Consider the following 21,848-nt stretch of genomic DNA (forward strand, 5'->3'; position numbering starts at 1 on the left):
GAGTGAATCTCTGGAGTCTCTTATAAAGGCACTAAGACCATGAAAAAGCAAGGAAGAAAAGGAGTACAAACAATGCAGGACAGCCTAAATATTCAGGAGGACCTAGAGTCATCAGAAAAATGGTCATATAAAGAACTCAAGGAACACCTTAGACAGATGGAATGGAACCTTAAAGAGGATACAAGACAGCAAATTCAAGCAGCGAAAGAACACATTGAGAATGAATTACATAAACAGATAAAAGAAGAAGTTAAGCATCTTTATCAGGAGATAGAGATTATAAAAAATAATCAAACAATAATTCTAGAAATGAAGGAAACGATAAACCAAATTAAAAACTCAATTGAGAGTATCACTAACAGAGTGGAGCAAGTAGAAGCCAGAACGTCAGATAATGAAGACAAAATATATCATCTTGAAAAGAGTCTAGCCAACTCAGAAAGGCTGGTAAAAAATCACGAGAAAAACATCCAAGAGTTATGGGATAACATAAAAAAACCAAACTTACGAGTCATCGGGATAGAAGAAGGTACAGAGATTCAAACCAAGGGAATGAGTAACCTGCTGAATGAAATAATTACAGAAAACTTTCCAGAAATAAAAAAGGAAACAGACATACAAATTGAAGATGCATACAGGACACCGAGCACACAAAATCACAGTAGACCAACGCCAAGACACATTGTTATGAAGATATCCAATATACAGAGCAAAGAGAAAATATTAAAAGCTACAAGAGAAAGGAGACAGATTACATTCAGGGGTAAACCAATAAGGTTAACAACAGATTTTTCATCACAGACACTGAAAGCAAGAAGGTCATGGAACAATGTATCAAACACTGAAAGACAATGGATGCCAACCAAGAATTCTGTATCCAGCAAAATTAAGCTTCAGGTATGACAACGAAATAAAAATCTTTCATGATAAACAAAAGTTAAAAGAATTTGCAACCAGAAAACCAGCATTGCAAAGCATTTTGAGCAAAACACTACACGAGGAAGAAATGAAAAACAATAACCAAAACCATCAGTGGGAAGTACCTCGGTAAAGACAGAGGGCGAGGGGAAAGATAATCATGGAGAAACAAACTAAATTTTTTTTAAAAAAAAAGGATAAATAATCAAACATGGATGGAAGTACAAACCATATATCAATAGTAACTCTGAATGTTAATGGCTTAAACTCTCCAGTAAAGCAACATAGGCTGGTATCATGGATTAAAAAAACAAATCCAACAATATGCAGCCTCCAGGAGACACATCTGATTGGAAAAGATATACAGACGGTTAAGGGGAAAGGATGGCAAAAAATATACCACGCACATGGTCCTCGTAAGCAAGCAAGGGTGGCCATCCTCATATCGAATAAAATCGACTTCAAGACTAAGTTAATCAAAAGGGATAAAGAAGGACATTATATACTGTTAAAAGGAACCATTCACCAACAAGACATAACAATTATCAATATTTATGCACCAAATAATGGTGCTGCGACATTCATAAAACAAATTCTCCTCAAGTTCAAGAATCAAATAGACCACAACACAATAATTATGGGTGACTTCAACACACCTCTCTCACCATTGGACAGATCCTCCAAACAAAAGTTGAATAAAGAAACTATAGAACTCAATATCACAATCAATAACCTAGACTTAACTGACATATATAGAATATATCAACCATAATCAAATGGATATACTTTTTTCTCAGCAGCCCATGGATTCTTCTCAAAAATAGACCATATATTATGCCATAGGGCAACCCTCAGTAAATATAAAGGGGTGGAGATAATACCATGCATTTTATCTGATCATAATGGAATGAAACTGGAAATCAATGATAAAAGAAGGAAGGAAAAATTCTACATCACATGGAAAATGAACAATATGTTACTGAATGATCAATGGGTTACAGAAGACATAAAGGAGGAAATCAAAAAATTCTTAGAGATAAATGAAAATACAGAAACAACATATCGGAATCTATGGGACACAATGAAAGCAGTTTTAAGAGGAAAATTCATCGCCTGGGGGTCATTCCTCAAAAAAAGAAAAAACCAACAAATAAATGAGCTCACACTTCATCTCAAAGCCCTAGAAAAGGAAGAGCAAAACAACAGCAAATGTAGCAGAAGGCAAGAAATAATTAAAATCAGAGCGGAAATCAATGAAATTGAAACAAAAGAAACTATTGAAAAAATTAACAAAACTAAAAGTTGTTTCTTCGAAAAAATAAATAAGATCGACAGACCTTTAGCCATGCTAACGAAGAGAAGAAGAGAGAGAACTCAAATTACTAACATACGGGATGAAAAAGGCAATATCACAACAGATGCTACAGAAATACAGAAGACAATTAGAAATTATTTTTGAAAACCTATATTCCAATAAAATAGAAGATAGTGAAGGCATCGATAAATTTCTTAAGTCATATGATTTGCCCAGACTGAGTCAGGAGGATACACACAATTTGAACAGACCAATATCAATGGATGAAATTGAAGAAGCCATCAAAAGACTACCAACCAAGAAAAGCCCAGGACCGGATGGGCATACAGCGGAGTTTTACAAAACCTTTAAAGAAGAATTAATACCAATACTTTTCAAGTTATTTCAGGAAATAGAAAAGGAGGGAGCTCTTCCAAATTCATTCTATGAGGCCAACATCACCCTGATTCCGAAACCAGACAAAGACACCTCAAAGAAAGAAAACTACAGACCAATATCTCTAATGAACCTAGATGCAAAAATCCTCAATAAAATTCTGGCGAATCGAATACAAAAACACATCCAAAAAATTGTGCACCATGATCAAGTAGGATTCATCCCTGGGATGCAAGGATGGTTCAATATACAGAAATCAATAAATGTTATTCACCACATCAATAGACTTAAAGATAAGAACCATATGATCATCTCGATAGATGCAGAGAAACCATTCGACAAAGTACAGCATCCCTTTATGTTCAAAATATTAGAAAAACTAGGGATAACAGGAACTTACCTTGGCATTGTAAAAACTATCTATTCTAAGCCTCAGGCTAGCATCATTCTGAATGGACAAAAGTTAAAGGCATTCCCTCTAAAATCTGGAACAAGACAGGGATGCCTTCTATCACCACTTCTATTCAATATAGTTCTCGAAACACTGGCTAGAGCAATTAGACAGACGAAAAAAATTAAAGGCATAAAAATAGGAAAAGAAGAACTTAAATTATCACTATTTGCAGATGACATGATTCTATATCTAGAAGACCCAAAAGGGTCTACAAAGAAACTACTAGAACTAATAAATGAATTCAGCAAAGTGGCAGGATATAAAATCAACACGCATAAATCAAAGGCATTTCTGTATATCAGCGACAAAACTTCTGAAACGGAAATGAGGAAAAACATTCCATTCACAATGTCCTCAAAAAAAATAAAATACTTGGGAATCAACCTAACAAAAGAGGTGAAAAATTTATACAATGAAAACTACGGAACCCTAAAGAGAGAAGTAGAAGAAGATCTTAGAAGGTGGAAAAATATACCCTGTTCATGGATAGGCAGAACTAACATCATCAAAATGGCGATATTACCAAAAGTTCTCTATAGGTTTAATGCAATGCCAATCAAAATCCCAGCAGCATTTCTTGTAGAAATAGATAAAGCAATCATGAAATTCATATGGAAAAATAAAAGACCCAGAATAGCAAAAGCAATTCTAAGCAGGAAGTGTGAATCAGGCGGTATAGCGATACCAGATTTCAAACTATATTACAGAGCAATAGTGACAAAAACAGCATGGTACTGGTACCAAAACAGGCGGGTGGACGAATGGTATAGAATAGAGGACACAGAGACTAATCCACAAAGTTACAACTATCTTATATTTGATAAAGGGGCTAAAAGCATGCAATGGAGGAAGGATAGCATCTTCAACAAATGGTGTTGGGAAAACTGGAAATCCATATGCAACAAAATGAAACTGAATCCCTTTTTCTCGCCATGCACAAAAGTTAACTCAAAGTGGATCAAGGAGCTTGATATCAAATCAGAGTCTCTGCGTCTGATAGAAGAAAAAGTTGGCTCCGATCTACAGATTGTGGGGTCGGGCTCCAAATTCCTTAATAGGACACCCATAGCACAAGAGTTAATAACAAGAATCAACAAAGGGGACTTCCTTAAACTGAAAAGTTTTTCTCAGCAAGAGAAACAATAAGAGAGGTAAATAGGGAGCCTACATCCTGGGAACAAATTTTTACTCCTCACACTTCAGATAGAGCCCTAATATCCAGAGTATACAAAGAACTCAAAAAATTAGACAATAAGATAACAAATAACCCAATCAACAAATGGGCCAAGGACCTGAACAGACACTTCTCAGAGGAGGATATACAATCAATCAACAAGTACATGAAAAAATGCTCACCATCTCTAGCAGTCAGAGAAATGCAAATCAAAACCACCCTAAGATACCATCTCACTCCAGTAAGATTGGCAGCCACTATGAAGTCAAACAACAACAAGTGCTGGCGAGGATGTGGAGAAAAGGGTACTCTTGTACATTGCTGGTGGGACTGCAAATTGGTGCGGCCAATTTGGAAAGCAGTTTGGGGATTCCTGGTAAAGCTGGGAATGGAACCACCATTTGACCCTGCTATTGCCCTTCTCGGACTATTCCCTGAGGACCTTAAAAGAGCATGCTACAGGGATACTACCACATCGATGTTCATGGCAGCACAATTCACAATAGCTAGACTGTGGAACCAACCCAGATGCCTTTCAATAGATGAATGGATAAATAAAAATGTGGCATCTATACACAATGGAGTACTATGCAGCAATAAAAAATGACAAAATCATAGAATTTGCCGGGAAATCGATGGCACTAGAGCAGATTATGCTTAGTGAAGCTAGCCAATCCCTAAAAAACAAACACCAAATGTCTTCTTTGATATAATGAGAGCAACTATGAACAGAGCAGGGAGGAAGAGCAGGAAGAAAAGATTATCATTAAACAGAGACATGAGATGGGAGGGAAAGGGAGAGAAAAGGGAAATTGCATGGAAATGAAGGGAGACCCTTATTGCTATACAAAATTACATATAAGAGGTTGTGAGGGGAATGGGAAAATAAACAAGGAGAGAAATGAATTACAGTAGATGGGGTAGAGAGAGAAGATGGGAGGGGAGGGGAGTGGGGATAGTAGGGGATAGGAAAGGTAGCAGAATACAACAATGACCAATAGGACATTATGTAAAATTGTGGATGTGTAACTGACGTGATTCTGCAATATGCATTTGGGGTAAAATTGGGAGTTCATAACCCACTTCAATCTAGTGTATGAAATATGATATGTCAAGAGCTTTGTAATGTTGTGAACAACCAATAAAAAAAATAAAATTTAGAAATAAATAAATAAATAAATAAATTTAAAAAGGACTGGGGATGTAGCTCAGTGATAAAATGCCCCTGGGTCACCCCCCGCCCATAATATCATTTTATGGTCTAATTCTTTTAGCATATTTATTCTTCTAGGATATACATTCTCCAGAATATAAAACCCATTCTCACTACGGCAGTGAAGTTGCCCATGTTTCCAGGTACACTACAAAAGAAGAAAATGTGATTTGTGTCCTTTTTAACAATACCCGCTTTGCATTTCTCTCAAGGCTACTACATGTACATCGAGGCCTCCCATATGGTGTATGGACAAAAAGCACATCTCCGGTCCAAGCCTCTGCGAGGCATCCCTGGAAAACACTGCTTGACCTTCTTCTACCACATGTATGGAGCAGGGACTGGCCTGCTGAGTGTTTACTTGAAGAAAGAAGAAGACAGTGAAGAGTCGCTTTTATGGAGAAGAAGAGGTGAGCAGAGCGTTTCCTGGCTCCGAGCTCTGATTGAGTACAGCTGTACGCAGCAACACCAGGTAAGCCAAAAGAGATAAGATTCAAGCGAGGGAAAACATGCATGTAAGCTTCTGATGTTTCTCCTTTTTCTCATTATCCAAGAGAATATTTTGTCCTTTCTCAAGGTCATAGATAAGGGAAGATTCGTTTAAGAGTAAACATAATTAGCCTCTATGTTGATTAAATCTAAGAAGTGATTGAGAAATTAGACAGGGAGAGAAAGCTTAGGATATTTATGCATAAAGTGATTTTTCTGCAATTCAATCATGAAAGTGTATCTATTTTTATCTTAGTACATTATGAATGTCAAGTATATTTTCATGTGTCCTATAAACCTCCAAAACGAAATCTCCTTTCCTTCTAAATATGGTGTTGCCTAATTAGTTGTTGCAGCTGCATCTTTTATTCCTCTACCCACATGCATGTAAGGGTTTTGTTTTAAGCTTCTATTTAAGAGTATGTATGGTCCAGAATAAGTGTTTTTAAGCCTCTGATCCTATCAGTGGATTGATATGAAAGAAACTGAGCCTTGATTTCAAGCCCTGGGTCTCCCTCTAGGTCCTCTAGGTGCTAAAGAAGACTTCTGTTCTAGGTGATCTTGATCATAAAGGAGTCTGGGCAGCAATGGGAAAAAGCCTTTTAAATTCTAATAGATGGGGCTGGGCAGCCAGTCTCTGCTAGAGAGCAGCAACTGCCTTTTGACAGCCCCCAATTTTACCTGACTACCATGAGAACCCCAGAAAACGTTGAGGAAATAACTTCCAGACACCTAATTGTTCTTAAAATTGCTGTGTAGAATTCTCAAGTGTAACTTCCAACTAAGCGCCCAGCTTCTTCTCCCTCCTTGCTTCTGACTAATAAACCTCCTGGACCAGCACTCTAGCTTAGCCATTAGCCTGCCCAAATTCCAAATCTTCCTGGGAAGAGGAATCCAAAATAAGGGTTTAGTTTTGTTACCACCTTACAGCGAAAATTAATTTTTTACAGATCAAAAGAATTTCAGAAGCTCAGGTGGCCAGGTTGTAATGCCATCCAGTGTGCTGCATTGTTAAAGAACAAATGACAGAAGGAAGATGGGCCATTATTTAAGAAAGGCCAAATTAGCTCAGCATGGATAAACTGTCTAGAAACTTGGTAAAGAATAACAGTTCTATGAATAATATTGATGATGATATAATGTCTATTACAGAAGGAAGTAGGTTGCTCAGGAACTTAATTGACCATCCTTCAGAGATGATGGATCAATTTTGTTAGGCTACTAGCATTCATACTTCTATCCTTACCACATGTTTTTTGAAGTGTGATCCGGGTATCAGCAGCATTAGCAATAACTAAAATGCAAGTTCACCTGAAATGCGAATTTTCAGGCTCCACCTCAGAAGTACTGAATCAAAAACTTGGGAATTTCTGGGACCCAAAAAATCTGTTTTAATAAGACGTCCCACATGATTCTGATGCATGCAAAAGATATAGAATCTCTATGCTGAATTAAATGAATCTGGATCTTTAGGGATGGTACCCAAACTCTGACTGAAACTCCTCTTTCTCTTCCTCCTCCTTCTTTTTTCATTCCAATGCTGCATTGCAAAATGCTCCAAGCCCTCATGCATGCTAGGCAAGTGCTCTACACTGAACTATACCTGCCAGTCCAGCATTGATATTTTCAAAACTCCCAAGTTATATTGATATGCAAGTACTGTAAGATTTAAGTTCTGGAAAATAGGAAATTTTCCCTAAGGTCAGGCACAGGGCCTTGCACATAAACCTGTTGGTAGCTTGTCACTTTAAATGTCGTGTATGTGTGTGTGTGTGTGTGTGTGTGTGTGTGTGTGTGTGTGAGAGAGAGAGAGAGAGAGAGAGAGAGAGAGAGAGAGAGAGAAGGGCAGACAGACAGAGAGATGGGGTGGCATCTTGGGGTATTGGAGTTCAAAGGGTATCGAATGACCCTAGAGATTTTCAGCTCACAGTCTGGAAGCAAGACTCCAGACTGTCCCACTTGGCTTAGAATGGAACAGATTTGAATCTTCTCTGGACTTAGTGATTCCCTCAGGAATCCCAGATGACTGCAGGGGAACTGGGCTGAACTGGGTGCTCCAAAGCATCCTAGGGTCTAATGAAATTCAAACACACATGTGCACATAGAGTAGCCATCTTCTGTATGCTGGGCACTTGCAATGCTGTTATACATACATTACTTCCATTGATCCTATAGCTCCATTTTGCAGATGGGGAAGAGTAAATGTTGGTAGGTGGCCAGACAAGAGCTTGAACCCAGATCTGCCTAGTTCTATAAGGCACTGTTCTGTACTTCTGCCTTCACAGAAGTTCCAAAATATCATCATTGCCTTAAGGTCACAAGCTCTGGGTGATCTTGGACAAATTTTATCCTTGTGAGATCATTCATACATTTTCAAAATGAGAAAATAATTCCTGCCTTGCTGACATTACCACAGATAGAATTGGAGTCAAGTGAGATTATTTGTGTGAAGGGGCTTTGAAAACATGATCATATTATATTATAAAAGGTATTATTCTTATTTCTCAAACTATATTCCCTCTCAAATTTCCCTAGTTTCTAATTCATATTATCACAACAGAATTGGTATTCTTAATAGCTAGATTAGGCATCCAGACTGAGTTCCAGTAGTTTGGAGGTAAAATATCCCATTTTTAATAAATATTTTTTGGCCACTTGCTGTTCTGTGCTAAGGATTCTACAATAAATAGAACAGATAAATTTCTTGTCTTTTTGGAGTTTATATTCTAGTGGGATACAGGTAAAAAAAAATATAAGCCAAAAATATATAATGTAGCACCAGGTGACAGTAAGTCAAGTTGAACTCCTAGAAATAGAGTAGAATGACGGTTCCATGAGGCATGGTAGGTAGGGGGAGGGAAAAGAATGAGAAGTCCTTAGTCAAAGGTTATAAAGTTTCTGGTAAATAGGAGGAATAATTTTAGTGATCTGTTTACACAGTAGGGTGGCTATATAGTCAATAGTAACATATTGCATATCTCAAAATAAGAGAGTAAATTGCAAAGGTCTCACTGCAAAAAATGTATACAGCAAATATGTTAATATTCTTGATTTGATCATTCCAAAATGTATGCATATATTAAAACATATTGTTCCCTATGAAGGCATGCAATAATGATGTGTCCGTGAATAATAATATGAAGGGCTGGGATATAGAAATGGTAGAGCACTTACTAGCATGCATGAGGCTCTGAGTTCAATCCCCACCACTGCACAATAAAATAAAATAATATTAATTTAAAGCAGAGGAGGAGAAAGAGACCAAACCAATCAGGTGACAAAGTCAAAGGGCTTTAAAATAATCATGGAAGTCCTTGGAGGGTATGACAAAGAGTTTGAAATTATTTCAAGAGCAATAGGTAGCTGTAAGATGCCTTTATGGTAATAGGATCTGAATTATATTTTTGAAACAATCACTTCAGCTACTGTGTGAAAAGTATACTTGGTAGCGGGGGTGAGATGTCATCAGAAGCTTCCAGGACAACTTAAGTATAGAATGTGGAGTTTCAGACAGAGAAAAGTCAAGATGACTTTAAAGTTTTGGGCCTGAGCAATTGCTACAGTGAATGTCTATGCTATTTATGGAGATAAGGAAAGCTAGGGAGAGTACATCTGGAGGAGTAAGAACAGTTGTGCGCATGAGAGAAGTTGATAGGTTTTGTTTATATTGGACATGTTAAGTTTCTTATGTCTGTTAGAAATCCAAGTGGATGTGTCAAGTAAACAGTAGATACGAGACTGGAGTTCAAGGAAGAAAATGGAGCTAAAGGAAGTAAATGTGCACATCATGAGTGAAGCCAGACAGGTGTAGTTTTTAAGAGTCCTATTGCATTGCTGCCACTTGAGACTGTTCCCTTTGGGGTAAATATATGGGTGGCCTCCCAAAGATGGGCCAGTCTTCAGATTATCATTGTAGAGGAAATACATCAAATGACAAATTTTTCATCATGTTCCTTCCTAAGGGATTTATTAAGGAGCTAAGCAAAACCTGACTCACTATTGATCAAAAACACAAACTCATTTCATCTCCTTTGGATTCCCTGATTATTATTTCCCTCTGCTTTCGGGTGTTTTCCTCTGTTGTTTCTTAAATTTTGTTGTCATTGAAACAAAGTGTTGGACAAATTCTCAGCTCACTGAAGTATTTACATCAGTCTTATTGTTAATTATACTGCCTAACATTTACTAGGAATTCCTTTGTGCCAGGTACTCAGTTGAGAGCCTAGTCTCCAAATAATTTTGTTCATCATTCCTATCATCTTGGTAATTTCTCCCCGTTCCCCTACACCAAATGAAATACCTAATGGTTCAATTTATTAATTACCTAAGTCCAAACAACTTCATATGTATTTATGTTCTGATAACTTCTTTGTTAAAAAAATACTTAAATTAAAAGAAAAAATATTTTTATCTATTCTTAAATTACCTCAATTATTTATTAATAGCATATGTATACCTGTCAGGCATTGTACAACTTCTCAAACTTTGAAAGCAGATCATTATGCCACCTTCATTTAATGTTCTACACTGATTTTTACATAGTGCTTCCTTTAATTATAGCATCTTCCAAAACCATAGCTCTATAAAGATAAGATGTTATCAAAGGGAATATAGATCAATCTAATGTTGAATCTTTGAATGATTGTGAACTAGTAGTTCATACAGTGTTTGCTACATGTTGAATATTGCTATGTTTCCCATTAAATTTCAAACTATCCCAGAGCACTCTTGTGAATGTACTTGAGTGTGTCTGCCCCACAATTTGAGAACCAAGGAAATATGTTATTTAATACTATATTCATTGTGTTTATTCTATAAATAAATATTTGTTCATTAGCTGCTACCAGATAGATTTTGTTAGTTCTAAAGCATAAAGATATGTCAAGTGAATCTCATCATCATTGTAGGGAAAAGAGAGAGAGATACTCCTACATATCTATAAATATAACAGTGAAATCAGTGGTGTAAAATTGTCATCACTGAAGTGTTAAGAAAATTCAAAGGAGAGGGTCATATGAAATCAAGTGTTTGGCAAAATCACATATTATTCAGAATATAATTTCATCAAAATTTGTCTGTTACATTTTTCACTGCAGACTCAGAGGTCAAAAAACAGATTTTGTTGTTCAGAAAACCAAAATGTTTATTAACTTCATTTATATGTCCTCTAAATCTAAAATCTAAATCTAAATGTGTTAGAACATTTCTCCACCTTGTCTTGCCATTTATACGGATTCTTGTTTAGGGTTGTGTTTCAACGACTGTTCTCTAGAGAAACAGAACCAAACAGAGAAACAGATGGGAAGGGATTTATCATTTAGGAATTGGCTCGTGCAATTACAGAGGTTGAAAATCCCCAATGATATATCATCTGCAAGTTAGAGGACCAGGAAACCATAGCTTAATCCAAATCTGAAGCCTGAAAACTAAAGGAGCCAATAGTATAACTCTTAGACTGAGGCAGAAGGCCTGAAAACCTGGGAGGCTGCTAGTGTAAGCCTCAGAGTCCGAAAGCCTGAAAGCCTGGGCTTCTGATGTCCAAAGGCAGCAGAAGATGGGTGTCCCAGATCCAGAAGAAAGAATGAATCTATTTTTTGTTCTATCTGAGCCTTCAATAGATTGGATGTTGCTGACCCACACTGGGTAAGGGTATATTCTTCTTACTTAGTCCACTGATTCAAATGCCAATCTCTTTTAGAAACAGTCTGACAGACATACCCAGATATAATGCTTTACCAGCTATCTGGGTATCTTTACCCCAGTCAAGTTGACATTTAAAATTAACCAGCACAGCTTATGTCCTTAGAATTCTTATTAATCATTGGTTTGCTTTGTCTGTCACTAAAGCTATTTTAAGTCATTAATTTCAAAAACATGTTAATTATTCAATTTATAATCTTATTTAATTTAAAGAGGTTTAATGAAATTAGTTTAAGGGCATTCTTTTTTATTTAATTTAAATCATTAACTAGTCCAATGAGAAGTCATTTGTTCATAAAATGAGTAGAGCAAATATGTCTTATGAACAATTTTCATTACCCACAAATCTTCTTGAAGTAATGAGTAGTTTATTAACCATTGTTGGGGGCAACCTTAGAGCTGGTAATCTATTTTTCCTAGAACAAGAATATTTAATCAGTTATTTTCTGCTCAGACTCTAAAGTCATGACATTGTTCCCTCTTCTCCTTGATCTGGGTCTTTGATAGTTGGTATTTTACATGATAAATGAACCATTCTATTTTGGTAAATTTAATTATTATGCTTTTCTGTTTATAAGTGTGTATATACAGTCATACTAAGTCTTTTTGTAAAGTACCGGTATCAAAGGAAGATTTATGGAGAGCCTAAAGAAATTTAAGCTTCAGGGCCTCTCACTTTCATAGGCCATGTGGGTGCTGGGAGGTTCTAGAAATAGAGTGTTCTAAATGGGAAGAGGGACCCAAGTAAACACTGGGAAGCATTTTTTGGTAAGCATTTCTGGGGAAGAAAGGGATCAGAGCCAAGTGTGATGGCACATGCCTGTAATCCCAGGGACTCAGAGGCTAAAGCAGAAGAATGGCAAGTTCAAGGCCAACCTGGGCAAATTAGTGGGACCCTATTTCAAATTTAAAAGGCAGCATGGGAGTAGGGGACCCCTGGGGATGTAGCTCAGTGGTAGAGCCCCCATGGGTTCAATCCCCGATGCCAAAAGAAGGGGGGTGGTGAGCATGGGATCTGAATCTCCAAGGGTCCAGTAATTTATTGAAAATATCTTTAAATTCCAAATAAACTAAAGTACTTAAATTTGAATTTGTAATTTTGTACCATTTTCCTTATAGAGGTCCCCAAGAACTACCTACGCCTTTAGACCCACAAAACTTGAACTTTCCCTGACAAACATAGTTATATCAGGATTACTCTATTTCTAAATTCAAATTCAATTATTTTTCAGATAATTTTTGAAGCCATTCGGGGAGCATCAATAAGAAGTGATATTGCTATTGATGATGTTAAATTTCAGGCAGGACCCTGTACAGGTAATAATATTTTCCCAGTTATAGAAGCTTGATTGAAAAAAGATTTTTCAATCAAGACTATATATAAGACGATATAAGCAGCAGAATACAACAGACATGAGTATGTCAATATGTAAATCAATGGAAGTGTAACTGATGTGATTCTGCAATCTGTATACGGGGTAAAAATGGGAGTTTATAAACCACTTGAATCAAAGTGTGAAATATGATATATCAAGAACTATGTAATGTTTTGAACAACCAATAAAAAAAAGAAAAAAAAGACGATATAAGACTATATCCAATATAGTCTTAAATGATAAAACTACAATTAAATATTGTTTTTCTATAATAAGCAGAGAAAAACATTTTTTTCTATATGTCTTTCCTGACAGAAGTGGAAGATACAACTCAACAATCATCAGGATATTCTGAGGATTTAAATGCAATTGAGTATTAAAACATGATCTGAATTGGATTAATTAGACAAAAGTTGTACCTCTCTTCAATCAAAATGAAAATGAAACAAATGAATACTGGACGGTCTTAATCATTTTATAAGTTATAAGATGACTTCAGAGCAATCCTTTTCATTACTTTTGCAAAAAAATACTGACTCAGGGCTTTTTATTTTTTTCCTTGCATTTGACAACTGTTACTAGGAGTACAGGCTGTTGGTTTTGAATAGATCATTCATCTTAATTTTGGTACCAGTTAAAATACAAATGTGCTTATAGTCATTTTAAAGTATTCAAATAAAGGGCACAATCAAAATGAGTGTGCTCACTTAAATCTGCATTCAGTGAATGTATTGAGAGAATAGGTTTTGTGGGGTTTTATTTGAATTTCAAGTAGATCATCAACATTTTTAAAGTAAATAATGTGGGGTATCAGTAATATCTGCAGAATGAATGCAGTTTTCCATGGAAACAAGTTAGACAGGAAAAATGAAGTCTTATTTTCTATGTTTTATTCATAGAAATGGAGCATTAATTTTTAATATTTTTCACCATATGTGATAACAAAGGATCTTTCTTGAAATCCCAGGGTAAGTCAGTATTAATTAATGCTGTATTACAAGTTATGCTACCTTCTTTTTTATCCCTTTAAACTACCTTTGAAAGTCACTATGAGCACATGGATAGAAATTGCACTCTTTTTTTTAATAAAGCAAGCTTGAAATTTTTTATGTACACACATCCAATAATTTTTATAAATTTGTTCAACAATTTGACTTATTTTTGTAACAAATGTTTTGGTAAGGTTTTGAGTAATATGAATTCAATCAGATATACTAAACTACTGCTTTTTATTAACCTGATTGGAAAATTATATATATATATATATATATATATATATATATATATATATATATATATTTATTTATTTGTGTATTAATACAGCTGTTGTGAAATCATAAATTACCTAATAAAAGATAATTTGAAAAATCTTTCATTAGTAACTGACTCATTTCTGTATTATTTTTCTTTATCAGAATATCTTCATTATGTAACTGCACTTTCTAATTTGAATCTCTATTCTGCCACAATTAAATGTTCTTAAGTTTTTATAGTGACATAAGTATTGCATCAATGATATAATAATTAATTTTTAAAGAGTGGGGCTTTGTTGTTGTTGTTGTTTTGACTGTAGTAGCAATTGAGCCCAGGGCCTCATGCAGCTAGACAAGTGCTCTATCACTGAGCTCTGCCCCCAGCCCAAGAGTGTTTTATTTTGCATAAGGAATCTCAAATTTTTCCCACATTTTATCTCAAATACACTCTATAAGAGTAAGAATTCTTGATGTTTTATTTTTCCATTCTTAGTACCCAGGAAGATATATGGTATTTAGTAGGTTCTGAGAAAAAAAGGCATTGTTTTATGAATGAATGAATGAGTTTAATTTTTCTGTGATCCCTCAAGATGTAAATATTGGCTCTTTTCACAGATAAGAAAACAGTATCAAACAGTAAAGAAATTACTTAAGATCCCACAGCTATAAAGTAGAATAACTTAAGACTCAGCTCTTATGACTTTGAGTGTCTAGAAGTTCATTACTTACATGGAGTTGGGAGGTTTTTCCACTCAAGAGCATCAAAACCCTTACACTGGTCTATTCAGAGTATTATACCGCTCTTATTGTCACATTACTTGGAAAGCAAAAAAAAAATATTGAACCATGCAAAATAAATATCACGAGGTTTATGGAGAAAATAAATTTATTTTATAATAAAACAAAATTCAATAAATCAACTCCTTTCTACTCATAATGATTAATTAGCCATGGGTAGAATCTCTAAACAAAGTGGAAACTTTGGGGAAAATTTCAAGATGTTGACCAATTTAATTCCACATTAAGTGGCATAATTCCCTCAAAACCTTAGTTCTGTCCAGAGTTATAATTATGTTTGCTGAATAAAGAAATGTGGATCAGGTCTCAAAGACCTAATAGGTGTATCTGGATGCTTAGCAAGAAGTTCATAATCTGTACTAAATGAGTGAAGTCATTCCCTAGCCTTCTTTTTTTATTATTTTATGTTTTATTTTAATTTGTTATATATGTCAGAAGAAAGCATTACAATTCTTATTACACATATCTCTGGTTGTACATAAAGTATAGTCACACCATTTGTGTCTTCATACATGTACTTAGGGTAATGATGTCCATCTCATTCCACCGTCTTTCCTACCCCCATACCTGCTCCCTTCCACTCCCTCCCCTTTGCCCTATCTAGAGTTCATTTAATCCTCACATGCACCCCACCACCACCACATTATGAATCAACATCCTTAAATCAGAGAAAACATTCATCATATTTTAGGATTGGTGAACTTCACTTAGCATTATATTCTCCAGCTTCATTCATTTACTTGCAAATGCCATGATTTTATTTTCATTTAATGCTGAGTAATATTCCATTGTGTGTGTGTGTGTGTGTGTGTGTGTGTGTGTGTGTGTATATCGCATTTTCTTTATCCATTCATCTACTGAATGGCATCTAGGTTAGTTCCACAGTTTAGCTATTGTGAATTGTGCTGCTATAAACATTAATGTGGCTGTGTACCTATAGTATGCTGTTTATAAGTTCATTGGATAAAGACCGAGGAGTGGGATAGCTGGGTCAAATGGTGGTTCCATTCCCAGTTTTCCAAGGATTCTCCATACTGCTTTCCATATTGACTGCATCAATTTGCAGTCCCACCAGCAATGTATGAGTGTGCCTTTTTCCCCACATCCCCACCAACACTTATTGTTGTCTGTGTTCTTAATAGCTGCCATTCTGACTAGAGTGAGATGAAATCTTAGAATAGTTTGATTTGAATTTCCCTAATTGCTAAAGATATTGAATATTTTTTCATATATTTGTTGATTGATTGTATATCTTCTTCTGAGAAGTGTCTGTTCAGTTCCTTGGCCCATTTATTGATTGGGTTATTTGCTTTTTTGATGTTAAGATTTTGGGGTTCTTTATATTTCCTAGAGATTAGTGCTGTATCTGATGTGTGTGTGGTAAAAATTTGTTCCCAATTAGTAGGCTTTCTATTCACCTGATTGTTTCTTCTGCTGAGAAGAAGCTTTTTAGTTTGAATCCATCCCATTTATTGATTCTTATACTATAGGAGTCTTATTATTAATTCTTGTGCTGTAGAAGTCTTATTACAGAAGTTAGGGCCTAATTTGTCATGATGGAGATTTGTTCCTACTTTTTCTTCTAATAGATGCAGTGTTTAATTCCCAGGTCCCTGATCCACTTTAAATTGAGTTTTGTGCATGGTGTGAAATGGGGGTTTAATTTCATTTTATTGCATATGGATTTCCAATTTTCCTAGCACCATTTGTTGAAGAGGCTATCTTTTCCCCAATGTACATTGTTTGTCTAACATAAGATAACTGTAATTATGAGGGCTAGTCTCTGTGTCCTCTATTCTGTACCATTGGTCTACCAGTTTGTTTTGGTGCCAATACCATGTGTTTTTGTTTCTATTTCCTCAGCCTTCTTGATGGTAACATAAATCCATAGTAATAATCCTTCAGCTGTGATGTGTTGAATACTTACTATTTTCTGATACTGTGCAAAGAGCTTCATATGATTTCATTCATTTAATCCTGGCAACAGCCCATGAAGAAGATAATAGTGATAGTTCCATATTACAAGCAGGGAAACTAAATTTATCTGAGATCAGGAGCTGATGTAGGGCCTGGATTTGAACATAGGTCTGTTGTACTCCCAAACCTGTGTTCTGATCAGAACCTGCCAGCTCTCCTACCAACTGCATCCCCAATATAGATTTAAAATCCAGCCAAAGGTCCCAAGACTCCCTCTTTCAAGAAGATTTACAAGCTATCAAAATTGCTCTAAACTTCATCAAACTAAGAATACTATTTGGGATATGAGCTTTAACAGTTGGGGGAAAATAAGTGGGAGTTGGAGTGCTAAGTATTGACTTAGGGCAGAAAAGAAAGAGGTAATTTAAAAATATACATATTTATTTTTTAGTTATAGGTGAACACAATGTCTTTATTTTACTTTATATGTTGCTGAGGATCGAACCCAGTGCCTCACACATGTTAGGTGAGCCCTCTACCTCTGAGCCACAACCCCAGCCCGAAAGAGATAATGCTCGCTACCTGTTGCTAAGAAACAACCTGACATTTGTAGAAGAGAAAAGAAAAGGTAGAAAGTGAGCTCATTATCTCATCTTCGATCGTCTATGCTCCTTCTGCAGGATTCAATTTTTTGATGGTTCTCTTCCCTTTCCAGGTTGCTCTTGGCATTCATCTTAACTATATTTTACCTGGATGAAAATATGGATGGATGGTAAAGCACTGTATAATTTACGTAGGTTTAGAAATGCCTGAGGAGAAGGTATACTAGTTAATAGGTACTGCTTAACAATTTAAGTCTATGTTTGCATTTCTTTCTATTCTCAGAAGCATCTAAATATTCAAGTGCTTCAAATAGAAACTGCTTTCTCACACAGATTTCTTTCTGTCCTATAATTTGCTATCTGGGTTGGAGATTATGTATAGAAGGGAAGGAAGAAGATACTGAGAATACAGTGCTTCAGATGCAGGTTCTAGCTTAATATGGAAGAAGAAAGGGTGCAACAAAAAAATTTTTGTTTGTTTTTGTGGCACAGGGGCTCAAACCCAGGGCTTTGCACATGTAGACAAATACTCTACCATTGAACTTCAACCCCAGCCCCCAAAGATTTCTTGAAAAATTTATGTTGAGCATTTACCAAACATGGAGATTGCAAAGTTGCTCACAGATTAACAAGGAAAAAAATAAAAATATAAGCTAATCAGCACAATTCTGAGTGTTAAATACACTGTGGTCATATGCCCATGAAGCTATGGAAAGGCCTAGAAGGGGCAGCTGACCCAGGAGGGCAGGGTAATTTCCTGGCGGCAGTCTGGGAAAAGCAAAGAGAACCAGCAGAGACCAATTATACCCGTGTTGCGGATTCCCTGATGTTTTCTTCTCTCACTCTGAGGGCTGAGAACTGGGCTTCTTGTTTTCTCCTTCCCATGCAAGAGACACGTTTTCCATATAACTTAACCAGAACTTGGAAAGAAATGAGTTTTCATAACTGCTGGTGCTAATGTTCCTGCATTTTCAATGTGTGGATTACTATAAGAGGAAATAGAGAATGTTGATTAAGTACATGGTTTCTGAATTCAGGTTGTCTCTGATTAAATCTCATAACTGTGTAAGTGAAAGCAAGTCATTTAGACATCCTCTCTTTTTCCTTATTTGCACAATGGGGCAAATATTTGTACCTATTTCTTAAGGTTACTATAAAGTTAAAACCAGAAACATACGTCCAAGCACTTAGAATAGCCTCCCACAAACAAAAGCCATTCTAGTTTATATTTTAAAGTTTCAGTGAAATTTCAGATAAATCCCAGTTATTTTTATGTATTCTTTTTCTACAAAGAAATTGTGAGTTTATAGTGCCATCTTAAGGATAAAGCAACCATATAATCTTGTCATTTTTATCGTTTTTTTTCTTTATTACTAGTAGTATCAGACTCATTTTACTCAGTAGTTGGGCAATATATTCCTCTTTGTTCTTCCTACTCTAGCTATTGCCAACGTTTCTTCTGCACAACCTACTTACCCCTAGCAAGATTTATCATGCTAAATCCAACTTCCTGTTTATATCTTCTCAAGAATGTTTGCTTATTTAGAGGGGTAAAAAAATGAACACATAACAAAAGCCAATATTATATGGAAAAGCAAGTAGATTTTTAAAAGGAAAATTATGTTTGTGTGTGTGAGTGTGTGTATGTGTGTGTGTGTGTAGTGTCAATGAAAAATATCAGTCGAAAGGCAAACAATCAATTAGAATATCTAATAGAACTGGTGAACTGAACTGGAATATAAGGTAATAAACCAAAATGCAATACAGAGGAATGAAGAAGTGAAAAAATATATATATATATTTTTTACCATACGATTTATTTTTATTTATTTTTATTTTTTTTAGTAGTCATTCATAACAGCAGAATGTATTTTGACATATAATACATACATGATAAGTGAAAAATATTAAAAAGAGAAAGAATAAAAGCCCAATATATTAAAATAAGAATTCCAGAAAGATAGAATGGGAGAAAGTAATTATTCAAAGGGAGAATATTTGCTACTATTTCAGAATTGGTTATACATGAAAATAATCAAGATCACAAAGTTCAAGTAATTCTGAGAGCTATAAATAAAAATCATTCCATGCCTAGAAAGTTATTATGAAATTATAGGATATCAAAACAGATTTTAAGTTCAACTAAGATGAAAAGATGGATGAACTATAATAGAATAAAAAATAAATAAAATTAAATATATCAATAATAAAGTATCAAAAGAGGGCTGGGGATATAGCTCAGTTGGTAGAGTGCTTGCCTTGGATGCAAAAGGCCCTGGGTTCAATCCCCAGCACTACATAAATAAATAAATAAATGAAGTATCAAAAGACAAAATTACAACAAAGGTTTAAGGATTTTTAAAATTGGTCTTATTTGTTATTCTAAATCTGGGTAACACTCTATTTTATAAAATAGAGTAAGAATTCCGGTGGACTGAGCAGAATAATTACCCATTTCAAGATCTTTAACTTAATCATGTCTATCAATTCCCTTAGCCACATAAGGTGACACAGTCACAAATTTCAGGGATTAGGATATAGGCATCTTTGTGGAGGGGCATTATTCTGCCAACCACAATTTTCTCTGGCTATCAGGCCAAGTTCTTAATAAGGTTAGCTTTGTTTTTTTTTTTTTTTTCCTTTTCAACACTCCTTTCTGCTCCATCTTCTTATTTATTTGGAAGGCTAAGATATCCAATACAGTGTACAATAGAAGTAGTGATAGTACCATTCTTAAATTGTTTCTGAAACATAAGCAAATATACAAGAATTTCATTATTCATATGAGTTTATTGAAGTTTGGGGGGATTGCCTATTATTAGTAGAAAATTTTCTTTTTGCAATTTTCTAGAAATTTTAACATGAGTGTGCGTTGCAAACCATTGATTGCTTTTTCTGCTTCAATCTTTCTGTAATCTTTAATAGAAGAGTCACATTAATTGATTTGGTTTGCAGTATTAATCAACCTGGAATTCTTTCAACAAGTTCAATTAGTTCAAAGTGTATTTACTTTTTTGGGTATCACTAGATATTTTCATATATGCTCATGAGTAAAACTGACAGGAAATTTTCATTTCCTTTCAATTCTTCATCTTGTTTTAGCCAAGGTTAGGCTCATAAGAGCAGTTGGGAGAGTGTACCTTCTTTTTTCTGTCTTGTTACAGAGCAGGTAGCATTAGAGCACTGGTTCTCAACTGGGGACAATTTTGCTTATAAAAGGACATTTGGACAGCTATGGAACATGGTTGATTGTTCAAAACAGAGGAGGTTCCACTGGTGTGCAGTGAGCAGAAGCCAGGGATACTGCTGAACTCCTACAAGCCAAAATATTAATAGGGCTGACATGATTTCTCCTCTCATTATGAATAATCATTATACTAATTTTTTCATTGTAATTTTGTATTTTTTTCAGAGGAGGGGCTTCAAAAAATTATATAAGCTTCAGGCACCACATGTATAGATCTGGAGGGAAGAAGAGGCACCATGTAGAGGAGAACAGGAAGTGTGTAGGTGTATATGAATGTACATGGGACCACAGGGGTGGTGGCTGGGAGATACAACTAGCAAGCCAAAGCCAATCTAGAGAAAAGAAAGGAGAGAAATTTTGTTTTGACATAATTTCCAAGTATCATAGTTTCTAAGCCATTTGCCATAAACAATAAATATAATATCAAGAAACTATAAGAGAGTAAGTCTTGTATGTGGTCTAGCAATTCTAATTCTTGGTAATATATCCTAAAGAAATGCTTACACATGTATATAAAGATATGCTCAAAGATTTCCCTGAAGCACTTTTATAAAAATGAAAAATTGGGTGCCATCTATGTGTCAAGTTGGTGGAATAATGGATAAAGTGTGATATATTTATACAAAAACTCCACAGCAGCTAAAAGGAAACTAAAGATTTGTATGTGCCAACATGAATACCCTCAAAATTATATTTTTGAGTGAAAAACCAAGCCATATAACTATTCTTACTGCATTTTTATGTTAAAGCATTTATATATGTATGTATATATTATTTGTGTAATACATTTTTGTAATGCATTCATACTCAAAATTTTATTACACATTTTCTATAGATAAAATGCATGTGAAATATAAAAATGCCCTGAGAAGACATTATATCATACATCGAACAACTGTTTTTTTAAAAAACTATATATATATTTTTAGTTGTAGGTGGTTACAATACCTTTATTTTATTTTTATGTGGTGCAGAAGATTGAACCCATTGCCTCATGTGTGCCCAGGTGAGCGCTCT

At 35.2% G+C, this 21,848-nt stretch overlaps 1 protein-coding gene across 1 annotated transcript in view; it reads left to right on the plus strand.

Annotated features, from left to right (window-relative positions):
- The window catches only part of MAMDC2 (MAM domain containing 2), a 180,450-nt gene extending 166,418 nt beyond the window's left edge, over positions 1–14,032 (plus strand). The window contains exons 12-14 of the mRNA XM_081281720.1: positions 5,662–5,921; positions 12,871–12,955; positions 13,330–14,032. Of these exons, the coding sequence (XP_081137846.1) occupies positions 5,662–5,921; positions 12,871–12,955; positions 13,330–13,394 (410 nt within the window). The 3' untranslated portion in view covers positions 13,395–14,032. The remainder of the gene's footprint in view (positions 1–5,661; positions 5,922–12,870; positions 12,956–13,329) is intronic.
- Positions 14,033–21,848: the final 7,816 nt, after the last annotated feature.

This window comes from Spermophilus citellus, assembly GCF_964194105.1.
Source record: "Spermophilus citellus genome assembly, chromosome: 2".
Classification (NCBI taxonomy): domain Eukaryota; kingdom Metazoa; phylum Chordata; class Mammalia; order Rodentia; family Sciuridae; genus Spermophilus; species Spermophilus citellus.